The 24351-nt window shown below is 38.0% G+C and overlaps 1 protein-coding gene across 1 annotated transcript in view; it reads right to left on the bottom strand.

The window, feature by feature from the left end:
• TBC1D5 (TBC1 domain family member 5) overlaps nt 1-24351 on the bottom strand; it is a gene marked incomplete at both ends in the record, with an annotated part of 190933 nt that overhangs the window by 137236 nt on the left and 29346 nt on the right. Inside the window, 4 exons of the mRNA XM_084260539.1 lie at nt 5723-5790; nt 8497-8568; nt 8672-8761; nt 10591-10699. Of these exons, the coding sequence (XP_084116665.1) occupies nt 5723-5790; nt 8497-8568; nt 8672-8761; nt 10591-10699 (339 nt within the window). The remainder of the gene's footprint in view (nt 1-5722; nt 5791-8496; nt 8569-8671; nt 8762-10590; nt 10700-24351) is intronic.

Raw genomic sequence — 24351 nt, 5'->3', positions numbered from 1 at the left:
AGCTACTGTTATGTTGCAAATGTTTGCAAAATTTCCACTTCTAAACTGGAATTAAATAGAAGAAGAGTATTTCAGAAGAAACCTATCCACAAGGGTTCAATATTTCACTGAGATTTGAAAAATGATTAGCAATTTAATTACAAGATTATTAAAATATCTCACAACCAACATGAAAACCAGTATCCCAATTTGCTTCAGCTCTAAGCAAGCTCCAGTATACCTTATTAGCATGTAGGCATTTCACTGTCTTTAGTATTTAATAAGTAATCGAATAAGTATTGAAATAATTTGATACTCTGGCAGGGTAAACATTACTAAGTGAAATGGATCAAAGTGGAACTAGAGTGAGAAAAAGGAAAAAAACTTCTGGCAAAATCATGTAATCTGCATATAATCCAGGAACATGGAAATATTTAGAACGTATAACTATTCTGAAGCAACTCTCACCTGTGCATCCTGTTCCTTGACTGTGAGAAGTAGTAAATCAAGTGGTTATGCAGGATGCGCTTCAATGAATAAGTGCACAAAAAAAAGTGTTTTCACACTTACTGAAGAAGTACCTCAATGGTAAAAGCAACCACCCTGATCCACACCCAGCTATGTGGAGCAGGAACAAATACAATTTAAAATACCTTGAAAGGTATGATACCAAAAAAAAAGGAAGAGGTGAGATTGAAAGAAGAAAAGCAGAATAATACTTAAAAAGACAATAACAATAGGCCTCAGGCCAGATTGCTGAAATAGAGGCTACTGTATTGTCAGTTTTAAAACGAAATCACATGGATTACAGGTAAATTTTCTTCTAGCAAATATTGTTTTTCCTGCTTCCAATGCTGAACTTTAGACCAATTACATTAAAGCTGTTGTAAAACCTGACACGGAGACACAATACAGGGAATTACAACAAATTACTTCAGATAAAACTATTAGTGTCAATAATCACTGTGCTCACCCCACAGAGGTGCTGACAAGTAAGCACAGACGCATAGCTAATTAAGCCTAGAAAGGTGCTTTGAAAACCTTGGATGAAGGACCTGAGAAGAGAAGGGGACTGAAAAGCAGCAACACTGAAGTCCTGAGAAAGGCATTGGGCTGGGGGGGGGGGGGGAAGTAGCATTTTCCTGGCACCCGGTGGGGGTAATGGTAGACCAACATTTGGAAACTTGTTTGCACTTGTACTAATCATATTACAGTAAAGGAAGGACACAGCTGAGACCAGAAGTGCATTACAGCAGATGGCAATCGACATAATTTAGGGGTTTGAAGAGATTATTTCTGAAGGACTGTTATTCAGGCCTGCCCTATGAAGTTTTAAGAAGAGAAGACTAACAAAGAAAACTCAAAAATACACAGAGATATCTGTGAGGATCTAGTAATAGCAGAGATTGTGACAGAAAGGATAATAACAAACTCAGGAATAAGCTGGCTGAAGTATTAATTATAGTAAATGTAAATACAAGAGATCATGAGGGAACTATCGGTTCAGGATGGATTTTTATGGAGAATGTCATTTTATGATTAAAGCACTGCTTTAGAAATACAGTATCCTCAAATAAGGCAAAGGAAAAATACTTTTCACGAACACTAGAATATTACATTTAATTACATTTCTGAGACAGACTGCATAAGGACAGGACAATTTTGCTAGACTGTTTTACCACAACTACTACAATTAAACGGCACATTCAATTCTCCTGCTTTCTGAAAGTGAAGGCTGGTGTGAGTTAGCTGTATTTTTTTAAAATATTCCTTTAGCCCATGTAGGGGTCCTACACCAGAAGCTGCCAGACTTTGACAGAGAAGAAACTGAGGCTGGCAACCAAATAAAAGGACGCATAAGTACTTTATACAATGAATTTGGCAGTAGACAGAAATAAGGCTCTTAACCACACCCACGGAGAGACCATCATTTCTTTCAACAACAGAATCCATCCCCTGCCATTCTTCAACCCTGCTGCTCAGCTGGAATGAGGAAAGCTACTAAATCAGAAAAACATGGAAGGTGCTCTTGCAATTGCAAAGGTTTGGTAGAGAGTAGTAACAACTGTGTCACCCGCCCCACTCACTATTTTCTTGAAAAGGAATAAATTGCTATTAAGGTAGCTCTCCCCTGCAGCAGTCCCTCCTCTTACATAAAAACTAGATGTTGTCTCCTGTGCCCAATACTCAAGGGATTGCTCTTTCTTCCCATCTCTTCTACATGCCTAGGAAAGATGTAGCTGTCTAACGTCTTTTACACCATCTTGTTAAGGGCAGGGGGTTGTTATTTAGGAGATGGAGAGCACCAACCACCACTACTCATCTTCAGCCTCCACTGTCCTAGAGCAGAAACTAGGTAGACTCAAAGCTGAAACTAGGCAGACTAAAAATAAAAATACTACTACAAAAGAAAAGAAATCCACTCGATTCATCTACTGGGAATGCCCCCTACACATTTGGCTTTCTTAAAATACTGTAGAGATAAAAAGGGTAATCCAATCTAGCCATTTACAATCCTCGATGTACGAGGTGATGCCAGCAAGGAGATGTGTATTTTGATTTGACTGGTAGCTTAGATGCTTGTGCACCTGCCAATCTGCTGCTTTCCATCTCTGCAGAATATTTTAAAAAATTCTTATTTATTCCTTACCTTCTTAATCATCACAAAATAAATCAGTATTGTTCCTTGGTACACCTTTTGAATGACAGTAATTAATCACTGCATTCTTAAGTCTCTTATGAGTTCCTATGGTGCTAATTCACACACACCTCCCTTTCTTTGTAGAACAATAGAATGTACTATTATAGTCATAACTTGGTTAGTACTGCTATCCACAGCTAATGTAAGGTTTTTACTTGCATTAATTAAACATCCCTTACCCTCCTTCCCACCTTCATTCTCAGAAGCTTCTCACTTTAGACAAAAAGAGATGGCATTTGGTTCCAGCTCAGAAGTCCACATTTCTAGACAGCTAAAGGAAAATCCATTCTAAACCTCTCCACTACCATAAAAATATGTCAGGTGATTAATTAGAAATGTTGATCACTAATGAGTTAGGACTAACTTAACAAAGTCCTTCCCTACTTTCCTTGTGAATATTGGAAGTACTTACTATGCAACAGGCAAAAAAGTTGTATTTAGACATTATGGCCTGGCTCACTCCACCCTGAATTCAGATGACTACACATTAGCTACATCCAGGTAAACTGGAAGCCTTTTATAATTAACAAAGAAAAACACACTTCTCTACAGTGTGACTCATCAGACCTACACTAGACAGTTACTTCAGGAAGAGATGATTTGTCCTAAAAATCTTCACGTACACAGACTCTAAAGGATGATTAGCCCAGTTGTGAGCATCTATGTTTAAAAAATATAATTATTAGGTGAGATAAGGATTCAATAATGTGTATGAACACACACCCATTAAAGGACTTGATCAGAGTTCCCCTTAGGTAACAGAATTCTGAAGTTTAAAACAATTTAATCCATTATCAATTTAAAAAGCTTATTTCTACCCACCTTTCCCATGTATTATTACAACATTTCAGATAATTCTAATACAAACATTATAAATTGTTTACTGCTTTGATAGATGGGATTCTGGTTTGCTACTCTGTGTGCAGTTAACTCCACTCTCTACAGCGTTATTCACCTGACACTTGAATGATGGGGTGCTGAACTCGATGGCAAATAATATAAAAATTGTTAAATAAGAAACAGAAGCTAGAAGGTAATGGCTATGGTGACTGAATATAATACTCAATTATTTTAACCTTTACTAAAAACCACTATAAGATAAAGACAAATCTTTAAATTGTAACTCCAGGAATTTACTTGAAGGATGGAAATGAAAGGGACATTAAAGAGAGGGTACTCACATTCCAAAGGGAAGGAATGTAGAACTTGCTGCTTCATACACCAATGATAGCTTACAGAGAGATAAATATGCATACATAAAATGCACACTATGTTTTATGATTAGGGAGATAGTGGAGAGGGTACAAAAATGGGCTGTGAAGATGATTAGGGGACCAGAACATCTCTCTTATGAAGAGGGACTTGGGACTTTTTAGCTTAGAGAAGACTGATGAGGGATCTCATCAATACTTATAAATACTTGAGGGGTGGGGTCAGGCTTTATTCTGCGGTGCCCAGTGACAACACAAGACACAATGGGCACATAACTGAATATAGGAAGTTCCACCTAAACATGAAGAGGAACTTCTTTACTGGGAGGGTGGCAGGACATTGGTACAAGCTGCCCAGAGAGGCTGTGGAGTCTCCTCCTCTAGAGACATTCAAAACCTGCCTGCATGCTGTCCTGTGCAGCCTGCTCTAGGTGATCCTGCTCTGGCACAGGGATTGGACTAGATGATCTCGAAAAGTCCCTTCCAACACCAACTATTCTGTGATTCTGTGACATAAGGGCAAGTAGTTTACAAAATAAATTCATGTTACTTTGATAAAATTCAGTCCTTCATAATTTTACTTATTTTGATATTGATGACACATAATGTATGCTGCTAGTGTTTCAAGTAGACATTATTTTGAATAAATACATAAATGGAAATTTCTTTAGTCACTATTACTGATATTAGTGAATATTACTCATTCTGCCATTTGCCAGAGTGAGAGCCTGCACTTTGTGTGTGTATATATATATATATATGTATTTTTTTTTAAATAACAGTCTTATATCCAACATAACCTCCATACAACTTTTCATTCTCCAATTATAGTTTAGATATGTATATATTTTAATCTTAGAACATCCTGAACTGTTTCCTTTAACAAACAAAAAATACCATCTGTGAGAATGCACATGAAAGCATATTCAGATTTTAATTATACATCTCATGGTAAAATGCATTCAAGAATGGGTCTAGGGACGGACATATAAAATATTCCAAAACCAGAGAGCAGTGATTTCTACTGCACGACTTTGTTTCTGTAAATGAAAATGTGAGATCTTGGGATTTGTAAAATCTATGACTACCACCATTTCTTCAAGTTATAAGGAAAAATATTTGCAATACATTAGAATTTCACATGGTAGCAAAAACATTAATTGAATTAATTAGACCTACACTTCAGTCAATGCTTTGACTCTGAAAAGAAGTTTTTTCAGGGACTGAGTGTTCTAAATCAAACAAGTTCCTACACAGGAATGACCTAAGGGCCAAGAAGATGAAAAAATAATCCCAGTGATATTAGGACAAATTTCAGAAGACATATGTTGACAAATAATACTAGAAATGTTATAAACAAAAATAAAAAAAACTTCTCTAGATGAGTGACATTTCCCTTACTAATTACAAACTGCTTTTTTATTATTGATTGAATAAGTTTTAAGAATTAAAGAAAGTAATCCGTTCAATCTTTTATTATGATCATAATTTAGTGACAAGACCTTTCAGTTTCTCTTACCTTCCCTTTGCTTGGTATGGAAAATTCTACTTTAAATTTCACATAGTAATACATTGCCTAATATCTTAATTTAGAAGAGCTTTTCTTCAATGATACCAATAAATCTCCAGGGTTTAATGTTTAGCTCGATTTTCCCGTTTTCACTCCTAGAAAGCCATATTTTTATACATCTAATGTATGTTTCTACACATTCGTGTTCAACAATCCTGACATTTACACTAACCAAAGTTAAGACAACACAATATAATGTATACCACATAAAAACGCAGAATCTAAATTTATATAGAGAATTTTTTTTAAAGATCTACATACGTTCTTGTTACATCTTGTTCAATCATTGCTCGAAGCTCTTTATCCTGGAAAAATTTATTCCAAAGACTCTGAAATAAGGAAAAATAATTGTATGAAACAGAGACTTCTGTTAATACTTAAGGCTTATATACTACATCAGCAAAGTACTGTACAAATATTAACTAATTAATCCTCAACATTACTGGTAGATAGGTATTATCAATATTTTATGGGTGAAAAAGATGACCAGCCTAATGTATCTGAGAAAACCAGTGTAGATCAGAGATGAAAGCAGTCATGCTCCTGGATCCTTGTTCTAGGCTCAGTTCTTTGGCTCCCTGGATGGCTGCAGGTCTGTAACTTACTTGTTATGTGTCTGTGAAGAGCGTTTAGGAAGGCAGAGTGAAATAAAACTTACTAGAACCAGCAGCTCCACTAAAAAAAAACCCCACAGTAGTTCACTGATGGAAAATGTCTGTCCCACCATATTGTACTATATATATCTCCTGTGATTGCTCAGACTCTAATTGGAAGAAGTTCTGATTTCTATACTAAGAAAATGTTTTGAAGTAAGCTAGTTTGTCTTAGTGGAGGCAAAATCAAATAGGGAATGCATGATGATCAAATACTTATTATGAAAATGACATTCTGACAGTACATATACAGAGTGCAGATCAAGACTGGCCATTCTAAAAAAGTTCTGATAGGGGAAACCACAGTATTTAAAGTTGTCAGCAATAAAAAAAGTAAATATAAGAGTGTGAAGTAGGTTTAACTTCTCTATCTGTGCTATTTCCATTCTCCTCCTTTGCTTTCCATGCCTTGCTTACCAATATTTTGAAAAAGCTAACCTGAAAGAAGTCAGCAAATGTTGTTGCTTGTGTACTCCAGAAAAGGTATTATGAAACTGATTCATTATTTTAAAGGGATGGCAGCTTGGCCATATTGATAAAATAAAGAAGGAACAAAATCTACAGCAGCCTTTTCATGCAGGTTAGTTTTCAGATAGCAGCAGCACCAGTGAATGGAATACCGTACAGAGACAGTGGCTACTTCCAGAATTTCTTGCTCCTCTATAAACAGTTCATTTTCACGGTGGCTTACGCTCCACAGAAAGAAAGAAGAAAGTAAATTAATGCTATCTAGCAAAAGGAAGGTAAAGTAACAGAAAAGAAAATGTTAATTAGCGTCTATATTTGTGCTACAAACTATGAAAAAAACCCTCCAAACTTAAAAAGTATTTATATCTGTGACAATGTTTCACGTTGAACTAATATCCTTTTAACTCCTAGCTCTTTTCAGGCAGCTAGATCACATTCTGAAACTCCCTTGCCCCTGCATCCACCCCAGGTCCATCAGAGCAAAGGATGAAGGAAACATTCTCCGTTGCTGGAAAGGAAGCGAACCCGTGGACACTGAAAGGGTAAAACGTTACGTCACAGCAGAGCCCAGAGGCTCTTAGCTCTTTGTTCCTGTGCCTGCTTTAGCCTGTGGCTTTGTTTCATAGATTAATTCCCCCACACACACATTCCCTGACATGTTAACCTTTGTCTTCTGTCTCCTGAAGACATCACAGGCAGAATAAAGGTTCTGCCATTGTGTATAATCACAAGCTACAGCAGAAGCACTTCAGATGTTTTACATCTGACCCACTCATACTGGCTGCAGAGCCACCAGTGCGCCTATGATCAGCACTCCCATGTTGCCACAAGCAGGTCTCTCCTTCTATTCTAAATATGAAACACTACACCAAACACGCTCTAAACAAAATTTGGGTTTCCATTTGGGAGCAAAATAAAAGGCCTAAAATTAAGCTCCCAAGCTTACATATACACCCTCAAAACCCTGATCAAAACATCACGACTTCGAACAGTTGAAGCACTAGAACAGGCTGCCCAGGGGGGTGGTGTAATCACCTTCTCTGCAGATATTCAAGACCCATTTGGATGCTGTACTGTACGACCTGTCATAAGTAACCTGATTTAGCAGGGGGGTTTGGACTCGATCTCTGGAGGTCCCTTACAGTCACTACGATTCTGTGAATCTGTGAAAATACCAAGCTACTAGGAGGTCTCATTCATTTCAGTGAGAGCTGGATGCTCTGCATTTAATGACAGTCAGGCCAAATACTTCTACCACATTTTCAGTATTCCCTTAAAATCTGGATCTGTCATTTTGCAGCTGGCTGCTTTCTGATTAGAAAAGAAACTTTTGTTTCTTTTAACAGTATAGAGAAAAAGAATTAAAAACCTTGGAAGAAATGCGTATCTTGCAGCCTGGTGCTTTAGACATTAACTCAGCACGTACACAACCCAGACATACAACAATTCTATTTTGCTGGAGAAAAACTTCCAAGACTGAACAGTCTTCCAGAGGAGGGTTTTTCAGTATTTGCAGTTAACAGATTCCCTTCATACTGACTGTTTAAACACTCCTTCAATTAGAGCCAGTTTGCGTATAAAATGAAAATACACAGCAAGAAAAAAGCGTTTCAGTCAAAAAGAGGAAATGCTGTGAAACTGGATTTATTGTCCAGCACCGATTTTTTTGTTCATCACAGCCTTCCCTGTGATAAACCCTGAAAAATTGGAATATTAACCCGGAAATGAACATTTTTGGTTGTTCAGCAGAGCCCGTGAACCACTGTTTATAAAAATCAGTTTGGAAATTTAGGAGGGAGATACTAACACCTGCCATTTTCCTTCTTCAGCAAGAACTCACTTGTGTCAGGATGATGATGATGATGATGATAATTTTAGTAGCACATATGTTGATAGAACCAAAGGTCAACTTACCCCCTCGTCCTGAGAGAGTGGGTTGTTGATTATCAGATCTTGCTGTCCTGCTTTCCGAGGGTTTGTAATGTGCTGGGTATAAACAGAAAAAAATCAAGTCCTCTTCAGTTACATTATAAGTGTTAATACCTATGTCAATGGATGAGTGTAAAAAACCTATTTTGTACAAACTTACAATTTCTTTGATCTTATTGTAAGAAGTTCTTGAGTCTGAAGTGGTTTTAATCCATTGACTCCTGTCTTGGGGTAGAACCTCCAGAAATAACTATCAACAAAACAAAATAAATCCATTAAGTTTAATCAATTTAACAGAGCTTTTCATGCAAATCCTACCAGACAGCATTAATCAGCTCAGAAAGGAGGAGCAAGTACTCTACACACAAGGAGAAGAAAGCAAAGACCTGTAAAATACTCCTGGCTTTAGAACTTTTCAGTCAATAAATAAGAAGCTAGAAACAATAACACTTCTATGGTAGGAAACAAAGCATTAAAAAAATCTGAAGCCACAAACTCAAGCTTTGTAAACTGTCATAACTTCAGCAAAGTTGATTGAGATTTCCAAGGCAGAAACAAAATGCAAAGGAGAGATGGAAATAAGTATAAAAAACTTGAACCTATTTACGTAACACTGATGAGCAACGTGATTAAAACCAAACAGGAATGCAGAACAGAAACTAAGCACTCAGAGATACTCTACCTAAGGAATGTGGAAAGGGAAAATTTTAGTTTATAGAGAAGTAACATGTTCTACAATTCTGCAAGACTGTTAAAAGTGTAGATTTTGCAAAAAGTCCTTGAGAAAGCTTACTTCTCAGTTCTTTCACATTTCTGCCTAAAAAGGGTTAGAAAGAAACATCTATTGGAAGATACTACTTAATCACATAGAAAATAAGGAAAAACCCCAGAACATTTTCTTTTGCTTTTTATTTTTTGCACACTACGAAGTGACATGAAACAGTAAATACTGACCAACATTTTTTTCCCAAAATTATTAAAATACTTAAGTATTTCAGAACATAACAAAGACATTGACAGAATTTTTAAAAAAGTCTAAACAGAGCCCTAATCTGTATATGAACATACAAATAAAACCAGTATTATTTCTAAAAAAAAATCAGTGGACAGGGAGGGGCTTGATGCTTTTGTCAGTTCAGGGTTTTGAGTGACACATACACACCACCCCTCCCCACCAATTTTGGGGCTCAAGCAGCAGCATCAGACTGGTGAAACAACACCTATGGCACACATTCATTTGGCCTCCTGAAGGAAGTATTTTCATTAACTTTAAGTTTGTTCAATGCTATCTAAGTTCAAATTTCAAGCTTAACTTTTCAGATTTCTTTCATTCCTATACAAAGAGTATTTCCATTTTCTTTTCATGGGTCTTTGTGCCAAAGTGTATCTTCAGAAATTCCAAGTGAAGCAATTTAAATTACCAGTGTTAACATACAGCATCTCTACCCGTGAAAATGTTTTCCAGTATCAAACTTAGTGCAGAACAGAAGACGTGATGCTGATGCCAGTGCAACAAAATTCTTTTGGACTTCATACAGCATCTTGCTTGTTCTCTTTTTCTCCTCTTTTCCCTGCAACTGTTACAAAACACAAGAGACCTCTGAAGACCTGTTGTGTTTTAAGATTGGAAGACTTGGCTTCATCACAAGATGGATTGGTCCTCATTTTCTCATTTCACTGGGAAAAGCTGCTTAGCAGAAGCATCAGACTGATTTTAAAGGAGTCCCAAGTTCCACAAAACATAAATCGTGAGACAAACTTCCTTTTTATTTCCAGTGCATGACTTCACTGTGCAGAGACCGAGAAGAGAGATGGCTGTGTGGTGCTCAATTCTAAACACACCACCCAGCACAAAGAGATTCTTTCCTAAGCATCTTTTGCTATCACCCACAATTCAGCTTTAAGGCAACTCAATATGATTAGCAAATGTCCTATGAATTATAAAAATGAGTAGGAAAACATTGGGATGAAGTCTCTTGGAAAATTCATGATTCTTTGCATCAATAATCTTCCAGCGCATCAGGTAATGTGTTGATATATTGCAACCACAAACTGTAAATAAATATTTTCTCTTCTTACCTTCCAGCAAACACTACGGAACCTGCTGCTTCTCAGCTGCCCATTAATCCCCTTCAGCCGTATAGTTGCCAAGTAATTGTTGTTTACAAATAGTTCTTCCCATTCTTTACTGTGTGCAAAAGCAAAAGGAATGAACATTTAAACAAAAAAAAATAGTCTTAGCTGATTTAAGGACTATATGACACTACACAATTTTGGATAAGCAGAGGAAAGGAACTTTTTAAATGTATATATTTAGTTGTGTACCATTTCTAAATGCATGGCTGTCTTTTTGGACACATTTCTTCTTTGGATTTAATGAATATGTAGATCGCTATAATTATGCCAGCTACTGAAATTCATAATGTCTATGGAGGCTATTCCATTTCCTCTAAAATGTTGGTACTGCAGTTCAGTGAATAAACAAGAAAAATGAATATTAATATAAGCACATTCATGTTTCAGCTGTAGACAAAGAACTACCTATTCCAAAAATATGCAACAGAAAAGTATACTGTTGACTGTATTAGCTCCTCACATGACATATTTGCTTAAATGAACCTTCTTTTCTTCTTAATGTCAAGCTGGGCAGTTAAGCATAATAGAAGATGACTTTCTTTAACATTTAGTGCTATTTACTATTGAAATCACTCCTACTTCTTTCTACATGATCAGTTTTAAAATTTTAACAGGTGCTAGCAAATTTAAAAAAACATCAAAAAATTAAAAAGCCTCACTGTATAAACTGTTAAAGGCAAGCTTGAGTACCTTGCAGTACCTATGGCTGACTAGATAAACAACCTAAATATGCCTCCCAGGCATGCAGGCACCAGGGGCCTAACACCTGTGCCTCATTAATATACAAGTAAATCTGCTCTACTGGGAAACAATTGGAAATTAATTGTCCCAAACCATCTACTGAGTTAGAATAAAAGAATTAAATCTATATTTCCTGCATCTTCTACTGAAACGAATCTCCAGAACAGGATAAGCCCATTTGATGGTCTTCGTAGCCTGATACTTGCTCGCAGACATTGAGCAACCACTCTCAAATCCAAAGGGTAATTTCAATGTGAAGAGCTGGGTTATGCGCAAGGAAACGTGTATTGGATTTATTTTCAATGCATGTCCTTAAGGTAAACGTCTCCCTCTCCCACTGTCATGTGGGAGACTATTACTTCTCCCTAGGAGACCAAATGAAACCAGAGAGAGGGAAACTACTATTGTGACTCCAGGGTAAATTCTCACCAGATTTCTGTTGCAAAGGAGGGTCGCAGAGTGGGTTATAGTAAATACCAAAGAACTCTGGGTTTGCAAACTGTCCTAAATACATGAAAGCCAGAGTTAGTTTTCAGGCTTTCAAGATGAGTAATGAAGGTGACTTTTAAAAAACTTGTTTGGTTTCCGAACAGAATAATGGTACATTTGCTAGGAATAGGTGGGGAACAGACTTGTCAAACCAGGAAATTATCATCTTGTTCCTCTGTGACAGAAGTGAACTTACAATCTACGCCGAGACCAGACATGTTGTGTTTGTGAATGCACCACCTTTCAGCTAGGACTGATTTTTTTTTTTTAAAAAAGGGTGTTTACTGCTGTATCTTGATTATTAACTACTTTGACTCTTGAAGGTACTCTGGATAAGGCCAAAGACAACTCAAGTGGTGTTACTTTGCTGGGATTAGGGCTCCTTTTAGCTTCTGCCAACTGCCGATGTTCCCAAGTGACCAAAATAGCAAGTAACTCCAATGGTGTGGCATAGCCCACCCTGCCACATCCCCCATTCTCCAAGCCAGAAAGACTATCTGGTCATCTTGCTGGCTCTGTAAGTCCCATACGTCCTCATCTTCTGCAGTGAGCTGCCTACAACTGTTTACCACAATTCTGTCTCCTTTAAATACAACGTATGGTATATAGCAGACACAGCTTGAGAAAAATCTGGCCCTTTCTGTCACAGTCATTTATACTTCAGTAACTATAGTATATTATGCCTATCTAAATAACCCTCCTGTTTCAATCACATATAATATTCTTTGTTTCCCGTTGTAAATTTTGTAGCATCGTTGGCCATTATAACTACTGCCAAGCTGCCTCCCTAAGGTAGCGATGCTTCAAGAGTGACACATTCCCCTGTGCACACCACAGGTCAGACTCAGAAGCTGTGCACATTGTTCTGCAAGTGGATGACATTCCCACAACGTCTTTGAAAATGCCTGTATGTCAGCTGAGTTAGCAAAAGGTTTCAACCAGTGTAACTGTGAATAGAAAGAACAGAGAGGAAAGAAACTCTTCAGGTTATTTTTTTCACCAACTGCTGGGAGTGATTGCTACACAGTAAGAAAGTAATTTCAACACTTCTTAAATTATATTAGTGCAGATACTATGCTTTGTCTTTTTTTTTTATTTGTAATGCAATTCCAAACACGTTTTGAATGAAATTACATTTAAAACAGCCAAAAGAAATTTGGCAAGATCATATCTCCTCTGCACCCCCCTTGGCTGCGGGGATCACTAAAAAGAAAAGTTATGAGCAACTGAAAAAAAAAAAGACTTGGAAGCTGGAATCTACTTCAGTTTTAGTAGAGCTGAATGATATCTAAAAATCCTTCCTGAACGGCATTCACTAATTGATTTCTCAAATATTTTGAATGAAGGCTAATAAATTAAGCCTTACAATTCCTGAAACTCTTTCAGTAATAGTAACACTGTGTAATATCAACAAGCTATCAGTTCTAAAAAGGTAATTTTAAATATTATATAGCCCTACTTTGTAAACCTATACCCATGAGCCTTGTTAACTCAGGCTTGCAGAAAACTCACTGGTCAAAGTGAAACAAGCAATGAAGATTGGAACTCAAGTCTACCACATCCCATTTGCTTCACTGAAGTGAAAGACCTCAACAGCCCATTGGAACCACTTAAAACTATGAATTAGTACACACAATTGTTTTTAATAAAGCTAGAAAATTAAATGCATGATCACACATTAACACCACCTTTAGGTTGCACACGCCAATGTTAATGTTTTTTGCACATAGTTTTCATTTCATAGTCTAATAAAAATATCCCATCTAATATACTGTCATACCTATTGTAAAGTTTTCATAACATAAGGCACATGTGAGGGAAAAGGAAATGGACTACTGCTTCTTTAAGAGACCTAATTTCACACACTGTAGCTATGCAGTAACCATCCCATGTAAAATACTTAATGGTGGTGAGTTAGGGACAGTTGCATTACTCAGAAGTGGGAAAAGTGCTCAACATGTATGAATGAAAAAGCAAGCAAATCAATGGAAGGGGCAAAGTTTGCAGATTCATTCTGTTTTCCATTCTGATCTGTTCCTTTCCATCTCTGGAAACATGCATGCAAGAGTTTGAATCTGCAAAAGAATTTTATACTGGGGCTGTTCTAATACACACATTTTCTTGCTTATAAGTAATGAGGTTGATCTTCTAGCAAACCACATATAAGCACCTTTATTTCCAACTGCACTTGTTTTGTGGATCTGGTACCTGTTAAGGCAATTACTATTTTCAGAGATAAAAGTTGTGGAAGAGAAATGCCTCTCTCTGATAACACACTGTACAGAAGGGAGTACCGTGAGCAGGACTTTACATCAGAAAGTCTAAGCAAAGATTTACATGCACTTAAAAACCCATTTTCAAAAGGCATTTAGATACCTGAGGCCTAACATCTCAGTAAAAGACCGAATGGAATGGCACTGTGGCACAGCTAGAGAGGAACATGCAATTGTAAACTCCTCAAGAATGGCTGACACCAATAATGTAACAAGATGCATGGAAAATAATTCTGGAATTGAAACAGCAGTTTCCAGAGCTTCACTGAAGCAACACTGAGCTGTGGTAGTGCTGGGAGAGGTAGCAAAGACCTCCTTCTGCTGACAGCCTGTAGTGGAACATCAGCCTCTGGCTCTGCTGCTAAAATCTGATGTGCAGCATGATGTCAAAACGTCTGCGTCGAGCACGGGTATGCAGAATGCAACTGTAGCCCACCTAAGGTCATCGTAACAGAAATACTCTATTCAGAAGAGGAACAAATGCAATTGAGGTAGAGTGCTACAGCACAGCCAGTAATCACCGTGGGTTAACCTCTGCATTTACCTATTTACAGGATAAAGCTCCTGATGAAGACATATACAGATCCTTCCCATATATAAGCAGCATTTCTGTACAATGATGATCAGACAATGTCAAATTCTGTGGAAGACACTGAAACCTGCAGAAATGTACGAATGTGAATAAGCTACATCAAATTACAATCTCTGCCACTGGAAAGGGGCAAAGATTCGGTTCTGGGACTGCAAGGGCTCAGACCTACCAGGTAAATGTTACTCTCCTCGATTATTTAACTTGCAGTTGAAATTGTGGATAACAAAGATATCACTGTCTATCAAGTCATTAGACAGTGGGTGTGTAGTTGCTTTATCTCATGCATTTTAAAAATATGTTATGCCAAGTTTTGAAATCCCCTTTTCTGGTGTCCATGATGAAGCAAGGCCAATTCAACATTTACAATATTTAGATAGCAGGGAATATTTCTCAGTTCATGAAAGAATACTGCAATACTGTTGAAAGGTGTGAACATTTGCATACATATTTGAGATTTCAATCTAAATCTCAAGCTTATTCTACCCTCTAGACCAATATTGAAGGATAAAATGGATAGTCTCATAGAGATCCAAGGAAAACTCCTGAGCAGTGCTGTTAGTATTGGCAAAATCATCTAAAACAAAATGGTGTGCATGCTCCCAGAAAAGCCAATTTCACTTTTCATCCCGTTTTTTGCTAATCTTCAGAATGTGCTTGTTAAAGTCCCGAGACCCAAAATCAGCTCCCCAGAGGCACCCAGTAAAGCAACAGGCTACTGAACAGGCCGTCAGAAAGAAAACAAATTCTCGTATTATTGCATCATATGTTTGGCAGTATGAGGTCTTTATCGGTAGGAACATCAATAAGTGAATACAGTATCTATATTTAAATAGAAGCAACAATTCTTTTCAATCATACTGCATACATCCAAGAACCATGCATAGTTTGTATTATTTACTATCCTATAAACTGAACATTTGAGAAAAAAGTGAGGCAAGAGCCAGGAATGTAATGAAAACAGAGTTAATTCCATAAAAACGGGGGAAAAAACAATTGAAAGGTAGTATCAAGTAATAAGCAGTAAGTTTCTAAAACAAAACCATTTCTGAAACACACGGGTTTTTATTTGCAACCCTGAAAATCCACTTGACAGCCTTAATGTGAAGACTTATCAATCTGCTTGGAAAATATATGTATTTTCCTCTGTTTCTCAAACTCCTGCCTCAGGATACGAGGCAGAGTTAACAGCCATGTAAGTGTGGATATGCATGGCTGCGTGGCTGGGAGGCTCAACATTCAAAGGCTAGATTTTTCTGAACAGTCCGGGTTTTGTTCGCTTTTGGCTGACACACAGTTAAATAGGTTTGAGTGAAGAAAGGTAAAATCACTTTTTTTAATGTACACACTCCAGCAAATACTTCAGGTTATTAGCTGTGTATGCTCTGCAAGCTAGTGGTGCGTGCGCAGTACAGTTCAGGGAACTGAAATAAGGCCAGCACCTCTCGTAAGAGCATTAGATCTGAGCCAGAACCCTGAGATACCTTTCTCCATACTCCAAATTGTCCACTTTGCCTTGGTGGTTCTGGGCTGATGAGCCAGGTTTGGCTGTGGGAGAACCACCTCACTGCCAAGCCTGTAATTGTTTAGCTTTTGTAGAAGAATTCTTGTTACAGTCATCGAAATTTCACCAGCTCATTCTCCTCTACTCATTACTTCATGCTCACGTTTACAGAACAGTGAAACAAAATTTAGGTATTTTGTTCAGTTGGGTTTATTTTTGTATCAGGACTGATTTGCCAGTTGCAGAGTCACGGCTTTCTAGTTCTGAATCCCCCCCAACAGAGTGAAAAAATCCTTCGCGCGTACAGGCAGAACATTTCTTTTCCCATTGACTTGACTGGAGCTCCTACTGAGAGCCTGCCATCTAAACACTGGCCACCTGGTTTAGGCAAGGTGTCTCATCTTCCTCTACAGCAAAGGGAGAGATACAAACAGGCATTGAGGGAGAGCCACCCAGTAAACTTCTAAACATCTAGTGGTAGTTTCCTCCACCATTTTGTCAATGATGCAGGCTGCAGAGAGACTGTATATGCCACTTCCTTCTAACTGGTGTTTCCACTACAGACTCACGAGTTTCCCCTTTTGTTACTTCATACCCACACCTAACTGGAGCTCTGTGAATTCTGTGTGTTCATGTGCCTTGTTACACAAACAGACGTTAAGAGGAAACTCAGAGCTTTCTGTAGTTCTTAACAGAAGTTGCAAGTTACAGTTCTACAAATCATCAAACTAAAAAAAGAATGTAACAGGTAGACTGGAGATATTTCTTACAGGAATATGCTCCAAAATGTATCTGTACTCACACTTGACAAGCTAGAGCAGGTCTAGAACTGACGTAGTCATGACAATATTTAAAATTATGCATCTGATTTGAAACCTTGGATGATTTCATGATATACAGGGTGCCAAGCACAAAATTATAGTAGAAACTGTTAATATTCCATCTTAACTTTGTAAATCTGTCCATTTTTCATGCAATGACATAAGAAAACAAGTGATTTCATTATATAACTTCAATCTCTTGAACTGACTAGGTTTTATTACCATCATTAAAACCCACATAATCTCACTAAAAGCAAGTTTTTGCTTTTTACATTTATTTCAATTGTACATTATTTTGAGACAGCTTTTGTCTTCAAGACTCTTTGGATTAAAAACTGTAATTCCTCAAACCTGCCCTCAAGTTTTACATAAAGCACTAGATCAGTGTTTGGTTGTTGAGTTTTTTTTTTTTTTTATAAAAAAACCCAGAATGAAATCTCTCAGCAGATATATTCTGAACACAGTGTAGGAAAATCAAGACATCTGGCCCAACCTCCAGGAGTTTTGTTAGAAAGGTATAGTACACAACACTTCTGTTTAAGATCTCACTGACGACACTGAGCTAGTCCTGAGCTAAGAACTGATCCTCTCCAGCTTCTCTTGCAGCTAAGCTCAGCCAAGAACTCACTCCCTGTTCTGTGGCAGATGTTCTTGCTTTTATGTCACTGGACCAGAAGCTAATGTCAATGTGTTTAAGATCATGAAAGGTGCACTTTAGTACAAAAAACCCCATGGTGCCATTCACCTGTCAGTGTTAGTGATGTTCCTGCAAAGGTGATACGAGTCCTGAGTTTTAAATGAATGACAATGAAGAAGTTCATTGCATTCCTTAGACTGACTGACCTTCAGAGCTTTTAATAAATATTTAAAATTATTTTTTGCCAGATGTGGTGTTAGAAGGAAGAATTGTGCAAATCTGGGGGCCAAAATTAAAATAATGAGGGCAATTCAATTGAGTTCCCTTCCTTTTTGTAAGTTTCCTAAATGACCAATGGTCCTTACAATAAAGGAAAACAGAGATTTTAGAAAAAGAAGAAAGAACAAAATACTTCTGAAATTTTTCTAACCTGACATTCTTGACCTCAAATGCTATGCTCCTCATGTTACTCAGCCTAGCACTAAAACTTTGCTTAGAAAATCACGTTTTTCGCTCACACAGACCTTATTCCTTCTCCTCTTGCCACAGGCATTTCCTCTTCATGATTTAGAAAAAACTAATTCCATTTTAAGGATTTTGAACAATAGGGTTTACAGAATCACAGAGAGGCTGAGGTTGGATGGGACCTCTGCAGGTCCAAGCCCCTGCTTAAGCAGGACCACCTACAGCCAGTTGCCCAGACTGGTTTTTAATACTTCCAAGGAGAGTGATGTCACAACCTCTCTGGGCAACCTGTGCCAGTTTTCAGTCACCCTCACAGTGAAAAAGCATTTCCTGATGCTCAGACGGAGCCTTCTGTGTTTCAGTTTGCACCTGTTGCTTCTGGTCTTGTTGTTGGGCACCAATAAAAAGAGCCTTACTCCATCTCCTTTATACCCTTCAGCTACCTACAGACGTTGATAAGTTCTCTCTGGATGGCAGCACATCCACGTAGTAGATCAACTGTATATCAGTTGTGTGTTACCTGTAAACTTTGTAAGGGTACACTCTGCCCCATCATCAAAATCATTAATGAAGATGTTAAATAAACTGGATCTAGAATTGATACCTGGGGTACAACACTGGTTATCAGCTGTCTAGATTACATGCCATCCATCACAACTCTCGGAGCTATTTTCCAACTCACCTCACTGTCTGCTTCTCCAGTCCTTACATCAGAAGTTTGTCTACCAAGATCTTACGGCAGATGTTGTCAAAGGCCTTCCTGAAGTCCAGGTTGACAACATGTGCTGCTCTGTCCTCATCTACCACACCAGTCATTTAATCATAGAAGGTTATCAGGTTGGTCAAGCATGACTTCCCCTTGGCGAACCCACAGTTCCCAGGATTAGCTGCTTCATAACCTTCCCAGGGATCAAGGTGACACTGACCGCTCTGTAGTTCCCTGGGTTCTCCTCCTTAACATTCCTGAAGATATGTGACATTTTCTTCCCTCCAGTCCTCATTCACCTCTCAACTACCATGTACATTCAAGGATTATAGAGTATGGAAAAGTAAAGGAAATCCATAACAATAAAAAACCCCCAAACAGTAAGGAATAGCATGACATCAGCTGAATATGGTGTCAGTGGTACACATGCCAATTTTAATGTACAAGAGAACAAATCAAGAATAAACAAAAAATTTCACTTTCTAAACTACTCTTCTCCCTTCCATGGCTGCTCTTCATGTACTCTTTTTTCTACCAATCTGTCAAGAAGCATTCTGCCAATAAAAGATGCTAGTGCTCAATCCTTCCTTTCTGATTCTCTGCTCAGCGCATTTCATGCTTTAAGGACAATTGTTAGATTTGCTTTCTCCTGTTTTCTAAGGGATCAAATACCATACAAACAGAAAGCAAACCTATACTACTTTTTAGAAAGAAATATAGCATTCACAGGAAAAGTTCAAAGAAATCCACAATTTATGTCTGTTGAAATTCAAGATCTCTAGAAAAAGTATACTGCATAAAGGGCTTCAGTTCCTCAAACACAACTGTTTACTCCTTGTCTTATGACATCTTTTGCAAATTCTTTAGGACATGAGGCAAGGATTGCACAGTGGCTCAGGTGTGACAGATGTTGTCAATAACAGAAGTTTTGACCAGAATGGAGATGGTAATTGTATAAGGGTTAAGTGGGAAAAGAAAGGGAAGTAATTTTGAAATAATTCAGAGTAAATCAGAAATCTCCTAAACTCTGAGTAGGTGTGATAGTGATCTTCTTGGATGTGAAGAAAAAAATCTGTTAGAGAAAACCTGTGATCAGTGCAAAGGGTTGCTTATAAGTACAATAAACACCACCTGAGTATGAACCAGAGTAAGTAGGCTTGTGTAGATGGGAAGGGTTGCTTCCTAACAGATTAGAACAAGAATTTTCTGCAAGGTGGAGGTATATAAGTTGCCTACATCTTCGCCCTGTATTTAACATATAAGGACAGAAGCTGTGTAGCCACTTCTGGCTCAGCCACCAAGAAAAGCCATAGGTCAAACAGGAATTAAACTGGTTTCACGATCCCCTTTTGGAAGGGGGCAGAAAAAGAGAGGAGCAGCTTGCACCCCTTGCCGTCCTTCTTCTGTATGCTCAGTATCAGTCCTGCGGTTGTTGGCTGGCACACAAGAAACATGCCTCAGCCAGCGGGACCACATTGCCTTTTTGCAGTAAGAAAGAGAACATCTGGTAAGCAGAATCTGTATGGAGTCAGGGGAAGAAAACGGTCGATGAAAGTCTTTCTTACACCAGATCTGCCGCCTGTTTGAAATATCAGCCGGAGGAAGAGTATGTCGCCTACATAACCCACAACGTGGAGCAGTCGTCACTTGTTGTAGAGTTTAAGGCACACAGAAAAGAACTTTTATCTTGACACACAGGGTAGAAATTAAACAGAGATGCATTAAGAAATTATCTGGCATAGTAGTCATGGGTCTCTGAATCATAAAGTAAGTTAACAACACAAGTATGAAAAGTGAGCCTTTTCTAGGCTATATATTTATTAGAAGCAGTATTAATGTTTGAATCCACCTTGGAAGAAAATAAGTGTCCTTGAGATGTTAGATTCTATCAGCCAAATTGAATGTCTGCATCAATGGCTCTCCCTAAAAGTCATAATTAGGTCATTAAAATATATTTAGAAAAATAGCCTGTAAAATAAAGTTAAAAAATACTCACCTTCATTTTATTTCATAGGTCACTGTTATACCATCTAATAAGATAATTAAAAACATGCAAGCAGCTGGTACTGAGGCTAAACAGATTAATGTAATAGTCTGTAGTCATATGTGCTGGCAAGGGGTTCACCTCTTTGGCGAGGAGAAGGTCAGCTGCCCTTGGGAAGGCAGGAGAAAGACAGTATTTCTACTTTCCAGTGGCACTGCATTGCAGATACTGAAACTACAGACCCACACCTATTTCTCTTTCCCTTTTTGGTAAAGTCTGGCCAATTTGCACATCCAGAAAATGCTTTAACCACAGCAGGAAAATTAAAAAGAGTTATTTTCCTCAAGTTTCTTACTTTGTAAAGATGCGAGTTACTATGTGTCTAAATCCTTGTTCAGTTTTTTCTGATGGTTAACTTCAAATTTTGATGATGTGGTTCTAGGAAATAATTTTTATAATTTCCATTAGTAAAGCTTCTTCCATCAGGCCCTGAAGACCAACTAGAAAATTTTCTGTGACCTGACAGGATGCATTCACAAACTTACTGAATATTTAGAAATATGTGCCAGTCACACGTGCTTTTCACTTACATTACTTACAAACTTTATGACCTGAAGGGAAATGCTCACTACGTGAACATAAGCAACGTTATATCTGTGCCATGATCAACACAAACAAGAGCCACAATCTCTAAGGTGACACCATCCTGTTAAAAATATAGCCATAGAAACAGTTCAGGAGAATTTTAAATTTATCAAGGGATAACTGCCTGACATCCTTTATTAATACATGCACATACACTCAGAGTCTGGTCCTGGATAGTATAGAACTGCCTTTTAAAATAAAAAGTGTTGGACTCAATTAACAACCCCCCCTCCATGTCCGATAATACACTCTTAAGAGCACTTTTATAGCAAAACACATTCACATTCATATATTTTTAAACATTTGGAGTTACTTCTACTCCTAAATAAACTGTAAAGATACTGCTACTGATAAAATATAAAGCAGCTAGTTTTTGTTTCAGGAAAAATTTCCAGTAGGGTTTTGCATGTATTAGCCTTCTGCAAGCATGGTATCTACCATGATCCAAACATGCCTTGGGCTCTTTTAGGGTAAAAATTCACTAGCCAGTCTTTTTTCATATGTAATAGACCGAAATACATTGGGTAAAGAAGACTATCATCTGTTTTGTCGAATTACTGACTTCCTGAAAAAATATTCATTCATCCTAAAATGAGTCAAAATCTCTAATAGAGTCCTTAAAGAAATAACAACCATTTAATATTGTTACCTTTCAAGGTAGTTTAGGATTCACTTTGCATCTTTCATAAGGTATTAGCTGTTCATTTTTGCTTAACACGCAGCACAGAACTGTAACTATCGACACAATATCCAACCCAAGTAGCATATTTACAGCCAGTCTCATTATATGATGGGACTTACTTGCCACTGAGCAGAAAATATTCATTTCACACCTTAAACATTGTAATACTAGGTAATAACAGCATCAGCCTGCCAACTATTAAAAGTCAGACGTTTCTTTTATATACATATATACCTGTATATACACACAGACATATATATATATATATATATGGTACTATCTTGCTTTAGCATCTTGTCTCTAATTATAACAATACTCTGGCAGTGGTATATGGGACCACTTTTAAAATATTAATATCAGTTTTGTATGTTGGGCTGTAATCTTCTCTGACAGAATGCGATTATTATTCAGTGGAAGATGTAGCCAACATCATATTTTTTTATATGCACTTTGGACTAAAGAATATGGAGATACAAAGGGCAGCTTTAATCTCCTCTTATTTGTAGAACATTAAAGATGGCTGAGGATTCATTACAGTTTAAGCTGGGCTGGTTCAACCCCTCAGGACTGGCTTAGAGATGAGTGCCACTGGAGGAGCGAAGAAGGGATGAGGAGCGAGGATTGGATCCCAACCCCACAGCTTACACTCCTGTGGAACCAGAGCCTAGCTGAAGCTGGTTGATTCTTCTAGTTTTACCTTGGCAGGTACAATAGCTGCAGCTCTTGAGTGAATGGCTTTCAGGTACAAGTGTCCTGGAATTAATGGCAGAGAAAGCTCTCAGCTCTTTTCTTTTGCTGATCTGTCTAAATTCGATCTTGCCTACTTTTCAGAGACAGCTTCATGGTCTCTGTATCATCATATGCTTCTCACCTGAAAACCCCATGAAGATTATTCTGGGTGGTATTTTCGAGCCCATCCTCTAACTTAGTATGCCACGTGCATTACAGGACGCAAATATGACAAGAAATCAAGTCAGGCAGAACTCAAATGGATCTGCTAGCATACTTTTCTCAAAATGAACATCCCAACTACCATCAAAGTGTTTTACATCATCACAAAACAGGTGTTATCAGAGCAGACATACTTGAAGAATACAGAAAGTTGGAAGGATTTGTGAATCAAACCTCTGCTGTCCCACCGTGTCCCTGCAGGTATACCCTTTTTCCCATCCTTGCTCTTAGTCCAAAAGCTTCCTCTGGGTGTTTGAATCACAACAAACTCTGCTATTCCCTCTGTGTCCTTAGGAGAGGTCTTTCTTTTCAACATCCTGAAGACCAGGCTGTTTACTCCCCGCTCTCTTCAGCTGTCTGTGTGTCCAGCCTGCAGCAGGTCTCCAGGCCGCTGTGTCCCTTCCTACCACCCCACACCTGAAAGTTCCTCATGCCCAGCACAGCTTCCTGCCTGCCATGCAGGATGGTGTGATACTCCTCACCCAGAGGGCTCTGAACAGGCAGGCTCCTCCTTCCCTTCCTGCCTACCTCTCTTTGAAGTACAGATTTCAGCAGACTAGAAAAAAAAACCCTGAAAAAGATGCCATCCATCATAGTTCAATAAATGAACCCAAAATACTCATGTGGTAAGCTTCTTTTATTTTCCTATACTTAAGCATCAAAATCAGATGCAGTCATTCTGGTTAGTGCAGATCTTACTATAAATTTACCAGTTACAGGGACAAAGATTTAGCATGTGTAGCAGAGGTAGTATTTTTCTGGCTGAAAGACGAAAACTCCACATCTGCTTCTGTGCTTTCAAGTACAAGACACCCTCTGGTACATACCCAAGCAAGGCTGTAGCTCGGTGATGGTGCTGCAAAAAGTTGCTGAGCATCATGTTTCTTAAACTGGTGTTTACCACCAACAGACTCAAAATATTATTTTCCTCTCAGAAAACCTGAAATTTAACAAATCCTGCCTTTGGGTATTGACCTGAAATAATGACCAAGTAGAGTTCATGTCATCCATACATCTGGTTACTTTGGAGAAGATGAGAAAGGTGATCCCTGTCAAGTTAAATATTTCAACGGTGTTCAGCTTAGCTGACAGGAGTTTAGGTGAGAACTGCTACTTTATTGCATGCTTTGGAGGAAAAAAAACCCCCAAAACCCCACAACCCAACTTTAAAATATTTAGGCTTACAAACATCCTACACTTTTGTTAGTTAAGCACTT

The sequence above is a fragment of the Gallinula chloropus genome (assembly GCF_964237585.1).
Source record: "Gallinula chloropus genome assembly, chromosome: 2".
Lineage (NCBI taxonomy): Eukaryota > Metazoa > Chordata > Aves > Gruiformes > Rallidae > Gallinula > Gallinula chloropus.
This window is presented reverse-complemented; position numbering and strand designations above follow the sequence as displayed.